This window comes from Artemia sp. Qi Xiang Cuo, chromosome 1, assembly GCF_049724085.1.
Source record: "Artemia sp. Qi Xiang Cuo chromosome 1, ASM4972408v1, whole genome shotgun sequence".
NCBI classification, from domain to species: domain Eukaryota; kingdom Metazoa; phylum Arthropoda; class Branchiopoda; order Anostraca; family Artemiidae; genus Artemia; species Artemia sp. Qi Xiang Cuo.
Genome location: NC_142794.1, coordinates 56,243,824 through 56,257,028, shown reverse-complemented (window position 1 = coordinate 56,257,028; position 13,205 = coordinate 56,243,824). Strand labels below are relative to the sequence as shown.

Genomic DNA, 13,205 nt, shown 5'->3' with positions numbered 1-13,205 from the left:
GACAAGTACCCATTTTAGCATTAGATAAGACTACACAGTCGAAAATAAGGAGTACATATTTTTGTTCTTCTTTTTTGTTGCTTTTGTTATGTTTATGTCCTGTTTTTGTTAAGACTACCTTATAAGCACTGGATAAGACTACAAAGTCGAAAGCAAGGAACACATATTTGTGTTTTTTTTTGTTTTTGTTTTTTTAATTTATTTGTGTTTTTTGTTTGTTTTGTTTATGTTCTGTTTTTTTTCCTATGGCCCAATAGCTTTTTTTTTGGAAATACATACATACATGCATACATACATACATATGTATGAAAAAAGTTTCAAAACATTTTCAAAATGGGGTAAAACGCAGAAATTTTGCTATCAGGAATCTATGAATATAAGTGAAAACAAGGGGCGCAAGACGGGTTAAGATTTACATAACCTGATCTTTTTAACTCGTTTTCCTCAACTCACTGACTTTTTTAATTGGCGCATTTATAAATTTCGTTAATGTTAAATAATGTTAAAAAAAAGTCATATCCGTTTTGCGCCTCTCGTTCTCTCGTTTTCACTTCCTTGAGATCCTTGAGAAAAGAATTATTTTCTACTGTTTAGTCCATTTGAAAACTAGTCTAAAATTTTTATGTTATGATTTTAATAATAAATAACTATCTAAAGCCCTCGAAGTGGCTGTTCAGTCTAGTATTTCTCATGCATTTTATGTCATACTATTGGTAAAGAATAAATCTGAAAACATCTTTCAATGTTTCATCCAGGGGGGATCCAGGATTTTTTTCTAGGAGGGGGGCAAAATAGGTTGATCCGATAAACTCTAGTGCCCCCCCCGCCCCCCTTGATCCACCACTGGTTTAATCTTAGTTTAAAATACGAACTGTATTAGGTCTTTGAATACATATTTAAATAAAAAAAACAAGTTTTTTTTAACTGGAATAAGGAGTGACATTAAGACTTAAAACGAACAGAAATTATTCCGTATATGAAAGGATCTTTCCCCTCCTCAACGCCTTGCTCTTTACGTTAGAGTTTTTTTCTTATTGTTTAAAAAAAATAGAGTTTGTGAGAGAGCCAAACTTTAGCGTAAAGAGTGAGGCTTTGACGAGGGGACAGGCCCTATCATATACGGAATAATTTTTGTTCATTTAAGTTTCAATGTCGCTCCTTACTTTCAGTTAAAAAAACTTGTTTTTTTATTTAATTTCTGAACGTTTTTCAATTAACGCAGGTTTTGGTTTTGGCTCATCGTACATGAATAATTAAAACTAAATTTGAATATTAATTTTACTTTTTTTGGTTAAATGTCTTTCTCGAAAGTCGTTTAATTATATTTACGAACGTTTTATTTGTAAAAAATGTACGTAACTTACGAATTAACTTACGTAACGAACTTCTATATTCGTATATTTTTATTACGTATATTAGGGGGTTCACCCCCTAGTCAAGACCTTGCTCTTGGCGCTAAAGTTCGAATTTTTTTCCAGTTCTTTAAGAATGACCCCTTAATCACATTAGAATAAATAGCTCTTATGAAAGTACTACAAAAAACTTTAGCATAAAGAGCGAGGTATTGACTAGGGGGCGGACCCAATTATATACGTAATAGTTTCTGTTCGTTTTAAGTTATGATGTTGAAACGTTTTCAGTTGAAAAGTTTTTCAGTCGAAAACTTGTTTCTTAATAATTAATTTCTGATCGTTTTTTTTTAATATTCTGGGAAATCCGACGCCCCCTTCATAGCAATGTCCCTTCCCCCATGAAAACTTCCTCCATGGAAAGATCCTCCCACGTAACCCCCGACCCCCCCCCACTACCAGAAAAATCCCCCCTGAAAACATCTGTGTAATTCCCAATAACCAATACTATATGTAAACATTGGGCAAAGTTCATAACTTACAGCCCTTCTTCCGGGGACTGTGGGGGATTAAGTCATCCTCAAAGACATGGTTATTATATTTTTCGACCATGCTGAACAAAATGGCTATCTAAAAATTTTGATCGGGTAACTTTGGAAAAAAATGAGCGTGGGAGGGGGCCTAGTTGCCCTCCATTTTTTTGGTCACTTAAGAAGGGCACTAGAACTTTCAATTTCCATTCGAATGAGCCCTTCTGCGATATTCTAGGAACACTGGGTCGATACGATCACCCCTGGAAAAAAAATCAAATAAACACGCATCCGTGATCTTTCTTCTGGCAAAAAATGCAAAATTCCACATTTTTGAAGATAGGAGCTTGAAACCTCTACAGTAGGGCTCTCTAATATGCTGAATCTGATGGTGTGAATTTTGTTAAGATTCTGTGATTTTTAGGGGGTGTTTCTACCCTCTTTTCGAAAATAAGGCAGATTTTCTCAGGTGCGTCACTTTTAATGGGCAAGACTAAACTTGATAAAACTTATATATTTGAAATCAGCATAAAAATCTGATTCTTTTAATGTATCTATTTGTATTAAACTTCCGTTTCTTTGAGTTTCGCTTACTATTGAGCCGGGTCGCTCATTACTTAAAGTTCGTTACCACGGACTGTTCGATTTAACATTAAACAGGAAAAGGCAGAAAATTAAACTAGTTTTGTCGTTGCTCGTTTCAGACAGCAACCATTTTCAAAAACTTTTTTTTTTTTTTACTCTTAAAGTCTTGTGGGCAATTTGTCGATGTGATATTTTATAAGGAAATCCTTTTTCTTTCTATCCGGAAAGTGTTTCAAGGAAATTGATTTTTATTGGAAATAGCTTTGACTAGGATATGATTACATTTTTTCAGTTAACAAGGCTCTTTTGCTTGACCTTTTCAGGCTTTACTTTGTAATCTAAGAATATATTTCTCTCTTGTATCTTTTTGTGGGTATCGAATGAAGCGAGTTAGATATCCCCTGAAATGGTTTGCTGCCTACGTTCCCAATCTGATTTGATGGGAAGATGTGCTAAGTGGTGGATCCAGGGGGCGAGGGGGGTGACCCCCCTAACGTCGTCTAAAATAGTGTAATTCACTTAATTAACTCGAGTTTGCGTTAAATAAACTTGTTCCTTACGCAAGTTTATCGGATCAACCTATTTTGCCCCCCCCCCTAAAAAAAGTCCTGGATGCGCCCCTGGATGTGCTGTTCATTTCTTAGAAAAGTTCGTGCATAATTCTGTTAAATCACTCTAAATTCTAAGGTTCTGTGTCTGTAGATTATGGACTCAGGAGCATTTGCAAAAAAATGTTTCTAAAAAAGGTAAAGATTGCGGTCTTGAATTGGAGTTAACGATATAAAACTAATCATTGATTAGTATCTCTTTACATGTATGTTTGGTGCAGCCTACAGCAGATGAACAAGATAAATATAAATTGTATTTACCAAATCCCTAGCAATGTTTCCAACACTTAGAAAATGTTGTGCTTAAGTTGTTGTTATGTTTTAAACCATCACTGGAGAAATTATTCTTCTTTGTCTTTATGCTGATATTGCGTTCTATCCCACCCCCAAGGACGTTCTTCACTTTTATTGCCGCAAGTCCCAGCCTATTTATAAAAAATGTAGTAAAAAGTGTATTTTCTATTATTTTTTCTTCCAGAAAACTCACAGAAATAAGTCTCTTGAAACTTCCCAAAGAACACACATTACTGCACCTTGTAATAGATAGGAATATTGCATAATGATTATAGATATAATTAACTAGATGTTCTTTTTACATTTAAAGGGGTACTAAACGTATAAATTACGTCAAATTTTTTGTTTATTAACGTATTTTATTTCCTTATCGACATTTTGAACTTCCATGTTACTCTGACACTTTATGATGGTTTATAGATGTTTTAAGGGAAGCCCCTCCCCTCTCCCGTAGAAAATTCCTACTGGAACCCCCCCCCCCAGAAAATTCACCTCGGATAATTTACCTTTTGCGGGAAATTCCCTCCCATGGAAAATTCTCCCGTGGAAAATTCCCCCCAGAAAATTGCCCCACGCGCAAAATTGAGAAAACAAACAAAAAGTACAAAATAGGTGCCTCAAAATGTGACAAGGATTTAAACTTTAGTTTTTTGGGGTTGAAGGGGCAAAAAAAGATACCTAAGTTAGTTTAGGTTACGTATTTAATATATGCTTTTTTTTACCCCTCCCCCCTAATTTGCAAATATATAGCCCAAATTTGTTTGTGAACTATTATATTTTCATCCTATTTTGTTTTATTTCATTAGCATTAACGAAACTTCACTTATCACGTATTTCTGGGTACTTAACAAGTACTGAACCAGATATTAAAAACAGTTTTAGGACAGGAGCTAGATGGTCTCCAATCCCTTTCGACTTTATGACCATGAGGCGGAGGTAAGGATGAGTAACGGGCAGCATCCCTCCTATACGAAATAAATTCTGCTCTTTACTTTCATAATGACAATGTTGACCGGAAATATTCCCAGGAACCAAGAGGAATTAATTATCAATTTCTTCTCCCGCTTTTTTTTTGTATTTTCCTGAAGGCTTAATGAGAGTTAGGGTGTCTAAGCATGAAAATGCATCTTTTGAGGCATCTGCCTCCTTTCCCTAACTATAAAGCAATCAGAGTACCCTACTGTAGAGGTTTAAAGCTCTCATCTGCAAATGTTTGGAATTGTGTATTCTTTGCCAAAGAATGATCATGGATATAAACAACAGGGAATTTACCCAAGACCGCGAAATTTGTTCCCAAAAATTTGTTCCGGCTCAATATCCAAGAGCTGTCAACAGCAAACCACGTATATAAATTAAATAAGATTTTATTGTATATATTGTTATAAAAATTTATATTGTTTCATATAATATGAGATCTTACTTAAATTGAAAAATTGAAACAGTCTCAATTTTTTTTTTTATTATTATTATGGAAAGGCAGTGAGGTCTTCGTTGTTATTTAAAAGTCATGAACGTGTTTTACTTGTAGTTTGTTTTTTCAGGAATGATCGTATAAAATCAAGGGAACTAAAATATTGGGAGAGGGCTCATTCGAGAAAACATTAAAAGTTTAAGCACCGTTTTAAATGGCCAAACAGCAAGGAGAGGAACTAGACCATTCCCCTTTTTTCTCTCCAAAGATATCCGAATGAAATTCTGAGATAGTATTTTATTCATCGTAATTGAAAGGTCCACTAAATATGCCTCCTGGGATGACAAGGCCCCCCACAGCGCTTAAAAAGAGGACTGTAAGTTTTACAATTTGTCCTTTGTTTACAGATAGTATTTGTAATTGGGAAACATGCGGACATTTTCACGGGGGAATTTTCTCCGGGGGGAGGGGGAATTCCTGGAGGAGTATTTTCAGTGGGAACAAACACTCTGGGAAGAAGTTCCCTGAATTCATCTACAGAATTCTTTTTATTTGTCTTTCTTCCTCTTCGGATGCACAATTTTGCATATGGAGAGAACGTTACGATGGAATTGTTCGGGGGAAATGTTCAGCGAGGATCAAACGGTCCGGCAAGATTTTTCCGTGGAAAAAATGTGGGTAATATCCGCAAGGGTGTTGCAAGGTGTCACCTTCCCTTCTTATTGCACACAAATTGTTAAAGCACCCACTGTCGTTACTAATACTGTAATAGTACCTTGGTAAGTGAATCTGTACACTTGATCAATCTTCTTGTTACCCAACATCATCTCTTTACTTTCACTTGTTCCCAGTCTTAGCAACTTTTTCTTCCTAATATTAATTTCCAAGCGTATCCTAGAACCCTGAACTCTCAAAACCTTCGAAAATCATTCATTTTGCTAACATTTTCATCTACGACGGTCAAATCACATGTAGGGTCTAAGTCTAGGAGAGTTTTTAAAAAATAAATAAAAAAAAATATTGCCCTTTTACTACATATCTGATGTGCATGTCTGATGTGATGAACCTGAAAGTGTGATTTTCATCAAGCTTGACTGTTTGGGGGTGCTCCCCCCTTTTCGAAAATCAGACATGTTTTCACAGGCTCTTAGCTTTCGATTCGTAACATTAAACTTGATGAATTTTATGTTTCTGGAATCAAGTTTAAAATTCAATTCTTATAATATATAAGTTATTATCTTTTTTTAGTTTCGGTTACTACTAGGCAGAGTTGCTTCTTAATTAAAGTTTATTACCACTAAGTGTTTGGAAAAATTCCTATGTTTGGCTTGCTCTATTGAAAGGATTATTTAGTTTTGATCAATTTTCAAGGTTTTGTATTTACGCACAATCTAATATTCAAGCAAGAAAAACGAAAGAATTTTCAGTACTGGTGCGTTATATGGTCGTTTACAAGGAAACCAGTCACAAAAAACCCGCCAGACGGGTTAATTGTAAGAGACCGCTATAGAGAAATGCAATGCAAAGCGTGGTTTTCATTGCGTTTACGATATTTAAACTGTTGTTTTTTGGGGTTTAGGGGGGAAAAAGGTACCTAGGTTAGGATAGGCTACGTAACGTATTTAGTATATGCTATGCTTTACCCCCCCCCCCCACCCCCACCCCTAATGTGCAAATATATAGCCCAAGTTTGTTTATAAACTATTATATATTCTTCCTATTTTATTTCATTAGTATTAACCAAACTTGACTTTTTAAAAATGACCATATAATGCACCAGTACCGAATTTTTTTTAAATCAGAAGCTAGGTTCGTACCCAAACAAACCAAAACACACTATTAGCATTCCAGTTACAATTTTCTTTTAGTAATTCTAAATTTATTATTTCAGAGAAAAAGATATTATCCGATTCTTGGACAGAGTTGCGACAAGTTTGGAATGACGATCAAATTGGTGGTCGTTTGTCTATTTTCGACGATATTTCAGAAATAGGAAGCCAATATGAAGGAGATGTAAGCTCTAGTAACTCCCCATGTCCAAAGTTAGTTTCAAGAGCAGTTCAAACGGATGATGTAGGTTCATACACCGAGAAAACAAAGCAAGAAGTCATGATTGAGATAATTCGAGCTTTGAGTGAAGAAAGACAAATCGATGGGGAAGAGTTAGGAACCATTCAATTTCCAAAAATTCAAAAATATCTGAGGTCAGATTCAAAAAGATCGAGTACTGAAAGAAGTGTCGAAGAATTTAGTTTTGACGACCATATATTATCTACATTAAGGACAGCCAGTCCAAAACAAATGCCTAAAATAATTGAAGCCAGTCCCAACGTTCAACAATATGCATCATCAATATTAAGTGATATTTTTGCATACACTTTATCCTACAAAAATGAGGAGCTTAGGAATAAGCAAATTAACGGCTCCGAAAAATCTCTCACAAGTGGCGTTCATTCGCAAAGTGAATTGTCAGATACTGATAGTGATTCATTTAGAACTGACGGTGGCAAAAGAAGGAAGGCCAAGTGTAAAACAAAGGAAAAAACGGCTTATCAGAATGTAATAGAGATTAGAAGTAACGTACCAGGGCCATCAAACATCGACATTATTGGTGATTTGGATGAGAAAAATTCTGATAGTGGTGTTACTCTTAGGTGCAGCTCAGAGAAGTCAGGCAGTTCCGTTCCTTATACTTCAGATATCTCTGCTATTACTGGCACTCCCCCGTCATCTCCGCCCCCTGATTATCATACTCGAATGAAAAGTTCAAATTTTTCTAATGGTTATCCTTTAATAGAAATTCAAAGTAAAGATAAGCCTTTTCAATCTATTTCTGAATTAAAGAATGCCGAAGGAGCAGTTGACAGCCATCTATTAATGCTTGAGAATAGGGAGCATGAAAGCAATGTTAAAATTCTTGCACAGGCAGTGCCTACGGGTGCAGGCGTCTCATCAGTGTCCAATTTACAAAGAACAGGTACAACTAGTCCAATTACAACAATTCAGCTGGCTGGAAGTGATAATACAGTTATAAGTGAGGAAACAGTCTCTATTACTAACATAGATAAAGATAATATATCGTCTAAAAACAATCAAATGATAGAGGTGATTCAAATCGGTGATAAGAAAGATGAAAAAAATTTAACAGAAAGTGAAACGGCTACTAGAAAGCCATTAAAATCGATATTGGTAAATAGAAGTGCGTCATTTAATGAGCCTGTGAAAACCACGCAAAAGCTAAGACGATCAGCAAGTAATCCAAATTGTAAGCTAAGACAAGAAAAATGGGAGGTGTTACCTGTGCCTCTATTACGTGACTCGGATTCTAAAACATCACTTGACGTCTTATCTGACGTGGAAAATGACTTTTTGGATCGTGACTTAATGGCAGAAGAACGTAATTTTCACAAATCTAAAGAAATGAAGGTATTTCCTGAAGATAGAGAAGAATTACCAGTATTATTGTTGAATAGGACAAAAGAACAAGAGAATGTCGTAGAAAATTCTTCCGATAGTGACAGTGAATTTTCCTTCACACTAGAAATTAGTTCTAATTGTGAGCAAGTGGTTAGCGCGCAAGAATCAGCTGTTGTTGAGTCAGTTCCTGAGAGAACTCAATCGATCGGAACTAGTGAATGGAATGAAACAGAATGTGTAACTTTGTTGTCTGCTAAACCTTTAGCTCAAGATAATTTTGACAATAATATTCTTGTCAGAGAAATGATATCAACTGGCTCGCACATGGAAAATGTGCATACCTCGTTTGTTCGTGAAGTCGTAAGTGAAAATGAAAGTTTCCGAAATTTTACTCGCGTTGAATCACTTAGTGTCATAGGAGATAATCAAAATGATAATCCCGGAGGAATGGATACAAGTTCAGGAATTGATTTTAATTCCACAATTAATTATGAGAGTGAATCTATTAAATTAATTTCGTATGGTGATTTATCCGTTGAAACAAAAAAGGATGACCCAAATAGTAACGACCTTGAAGAATTGCCACCTGAAGATTCGGCACTTACAAGGTATTTTAATGATCTAAACAACCATAGTCCTTTGACCAATCGAAAACAACCAGTAACTCATATTCTAGAAAAATCAAAACTAGAAGATAGTTTGTCCAGTGATAACACCTTAATTGATGGTTCAGACCAAACTTTAGGCGGTGAAAGTGACAGTAGTATATGTGAAGATATTCGAGATGTTTCTATGGACGAATCAAACTTTGACGTTGATAGCTATGGTGAGTCAGAGAGAATGGAAGACCAAGAGTCAAATTATAGTGAATCGCTAAGTTCAGGCGATGAAGTCTTTGCTGACCGCGAAGAGGAACTTCGAGGGTACAACAGGCCAATAGATTTTACACTTCATACTATTATGGAAGAAAGTTGCGAAGAGAGTGATTCTGAAAGGCTTAAGCGTGGAAAGATAAGAGTTCAACCTGATCCTACTAGCCTTGAAAAATATTTTAAATTTGAGCTTTGTGGCAATAATCCGAATGATATTAAGTTTGCTAATGAAGAAAGTGAATTTAGTGATAGTATCTCTGAAACTTCGAGTTCCATATACTCTGAAATGCTTGAAAATATTGAAGATGAAGCCGATCCAGTTGAGCTTGCATCCTCAAGGTTAGAGAAATATTTTTTAACTGGTTTCCTTGGGTTAGATCCCTATGGTGTACAAAAAAATACTCAAAAATCGGAAGGATCGTCTGATGATAGTCAAAGTGTTGGTAGTGATAGTGAGGGTCATCCGAGCCCTGAGCAAAAGCGAAAAAAAGTGATTAAATTACGAGGTTTTAGAAATCAACAGCGACAAGAAAGACCTGATAGCATCTGTAGTGATATTTCTACAACTCCAAATCAAGGCGATGAAAAAGAAATACGAGCTGAGACTCCGACCACATCGGAAGAAGAGACGGCATTTGAGAAAACAGATGGGCAGTTTGACACAATAAAGCGACATAAAAAGCGCCGCTCTACTGGTGAAGAGATTGAAAATGCCAAGAAAGCTTTAAATTTTTCGTTTGAGTCTGAAACAGTTAGTGATGGTGAAATCCAGATGGAAGAAGAAGAAATACCTGTGGTCGCAACAGAACCCGTTGCACAGCAACCAGAGATTCAAGAGGAAATGAAAAAGGTGAAAAGTCGAGACAGTGGTTTTGTTGGAAGCTGTGATGATCTACTGAACGAAAATAAGTCTGTGGGAAATAGCAAAGAAGAAATAAAGCCCGAACAGGACGTGAAACAGGAAGTGATTCCTTCTCAAGTGCCCCCTACGCCACCATCATCATCCAAAAAACTTTCACGCAAGGACAGTTTTAATAACTGGAGTTCAGATGAAGAAACAAACCTTATGATGAGTAAGATGAGGGCATTTTTCCGAAATATGATAAGTAAGAGCAACGAAAATTCAGTTTCTACTCCAACCCCCACCAAATCTCCTCAAATGCTTGCCTTTGAAGCTGAATTAACCCGACTTATGAAAACAGTACCAGGTATAAACGATGAGCAAGTGAAAGAAATAGTTGAATACCTGAGTTCTGAAGACACATGGAGTGATTCCTATGACTCCTCGGACTATACAAGTAGTGACCTAGAAGGGGCCTATGCTGCTTTCGATCCTTCGGTTCTGAATTTTAATTCGAAATCTGAACTTCAAGAACAGATATCTGCAAGTTGTCAAGAAATAATTGGACAGTTTGAGGGACCAACAAATCTGAGCCCGATTTTATCCAGTGAGAATCTCGTTCCGCCTATACCAGCTGGTGAAGATTTAAGTAATTCATTGAACCGAGAAACCGCATTCGTCTATCAAAGACTAGTCACATCATTAATTAGATTGAATAAACAACCGGAAACCATATCAATCAAAGCCAATACGACATCATCTCAAACCACAAATACCTCTGGAAGTTCACCTCCAATCGTAGCAGCAGCCCTTCAACATATTGGAAACCGGTTAGTTGCCCTTATGCATGAGGTTTCAGCAAACACTGATTCTAATCCAAATTTCGATTGCGTCGGGGACGAAAACTTGTCTAAAAAGCAGCAAATACCCCGCCCCCAACCTGGTAAGTTTCCTGCTCCAACCCCTCCACTTTCGCATCCTTCAACCCCACTCTCAGACAGCCCAACTGATAACGAATTGTCTACCGAATCAGATGACAATCAAGGAATCCCAAATCCTAATTCCATTGAAAAAATTGCATCATTGTTACCTTTTATTTCCCCCCGTAAAATAAAAGAGGAAATCAAAGAGTTCACTTCTCTAGAATCCCCTGGTCGAGCCCCAGTCCCATTGCCTCGGGCAAAACTCCAAGACCGACTTAGAAAAAGTGCCGAGCCATCTCCTACTGATTTTGATCGTCGTCAGTTAAGCTCGTCACAATCATCTCGGAGTGCATCACATGAAAACATTCTTGATAGTGAAGATAGCATACGATCTAAGCTTTCTGCCCGATTTTACAAATTAAATCGAGAAAGCAGAGAAGCGCTGCAATCGTCCAGCAGCGGAGTGTCTGATATTGCTGAGCGAGACGATGATACCTATTGGCGAAGCAGTTTTGAATCTGCAATAGCAGCTGACTCTCGTACAAAGTTATCTATAGAAGCAAAACGAAGAAGTGCCGGCTCTGGATCATCAAATGAACATTTTGGAAGCAGTGAACTTCATCTAGAAAGAGAGGCTAGAAGGCTGAGGTCGTCTGCTAAGCCGTCCTCAAAATTTTCCCTTCCCAATCTTCTAGAGAGGGATTTGAACCCAGTTGGAAGAGGGAGGGAAGGAGAAAGAGAAAAATCTGCAAGCAGTGATGTCCTTTTGACCACTAGTCCTCATGGTGAGTGATGAATTTTATTTTAAAGTTTCTCTAATTCTAGTCCACTTCTGGCATTGTTCAATTTTAATCTTCATTCGCATACTATCAGATTTTTTACCCTCTCCAAAAAGAATCTTTCAAATATGTTCATTAACCTAGTTGTGTTTATCTGCAATTAAATAAAAAAACAAGTTTTATAAACTGAAAGTAAGGAGCGACATTAAAACTTAAAACAAACAGAAATTATTCCGTATATGGAAGTGGCTGTCCCCTCCTCGACGCCTCGCTCTTTACTCTAAAGTTTTTTATTGTTTCAAAAAAATAAGAGTTGTGAGAAATTCAAACTTTCGCGTACAGCGCGAGGCGTTGAGGAGGGGACAGCCCCTTCCATATACGGAATAATTTCTGTTCGTTTTAAGTTTTAATGTCACTCCTTACTTTCAGTTTAAAACTTGTTTTTTTTTATTTAATTTTTAAACATTTTTGAATTAATGCAGGTTTTGATATTGGCTCACCGTACATGAATAATTAAAACAAAATTTGTATATTAATATTACTTTTATTTGGTTAAATGGCTTTCTCGAAACTTTAGTTCGTAAATAAACTAAATAGGCTTTAGTTTATTTACGAACGTTTTTATTAGTAATAAATATACGTAACTTACGAATTAACTTACGCAACGAACTTCTATATTCATAGATTTTTAATTCGTATATTAGGGGGTTTGCCCCCTAGTAAATACCTTGCTCTTTTAGCTAAAGTTCGAATTTTTTGCTCCAATTCTTTAAAAATGACCCCTTAATCCCAAAGGCCGCTAATTATAATAAATAGCTCTTATGAAAGTACTACAAAATCTTTGGCTTAAAGAGCGAGGTATTGACTAGGGGGTGAACCCAATCATATACGTAATATTTTCTGTTCGTTCTATGTTTTGATGTTGCTCCTTACTTTCAGTTGAAAAACTTTTGTTATATTTAATCTCTGATCTTTTTCTTTAATAATTTATTTATTAATCCACATAACGGTAATGATGGTAATGATCCACATAATGATGGGAAATCCGGCACCCCCTTCATAGCAATGCCCCCTTCCCCCATGAAAACTTCCTTCATGGAAAGATCCTCCCATATAACGCCCGGCCCCCCCCCCCCCCCCACTCCACCTACCAGAAAAAATCCCCCCTGAAAACGTCTGTATACTTCCCAATAACCAATACTATATGTTAACATTGGGTAAAGTTGATAACTTTCAGTCCTCCCCCCGGGGACTTCGGAGGATTAAGTCATCCTAAAAGACATAGTTATCATATTTTCGACCATGCTGAACAAAATGGTTATGTCAAAATTTTGATCGAGTGACTTTGGGAAAAAATGAGCGTGGGAGGGGCCCTAGTTGTCCTCCATTTTTGTTCACTTAAAAGGGGCACTAGAACTTTTCATTTCAGTTCCAATGAGCCCTCCCACGATATTCTAGGACCACTGGGTCGACACGATCACCCCTGGGAAAAAAAACAATAAACACGCATCCGTGATCTTTCTTCTGGCAAAAAATGTAAAATTCCACATTTTTGTAGATAGGAGCTTGAAACCTATACAGTAGGGTTATCTTATA

At 36.6% G+C, this 13,205-nt stretch overlaps 1 protein-coding gene across 1 annotated transcript in view; it reads left to right on the top strand.

The window, feature by feature from the left end:
* LOC148956506 (uncharacterized) overlaps positions 1-13,205 on the top strand; it is a 397,828-nt gene that overhangs the window by 308,013 nt on the left and 76,610 nt on the right. The window contains exon 6 of the mRNA XM_089108420.1: positions 6,669-11,615. Within this exon, the coding sequence (XP_088964546.1) occupies positions 6,669-11,615 (4,947 nt within the window). The remainder of the gene's footprint in view (positions 1-6,668; positions 11,616-13,205) is intronic.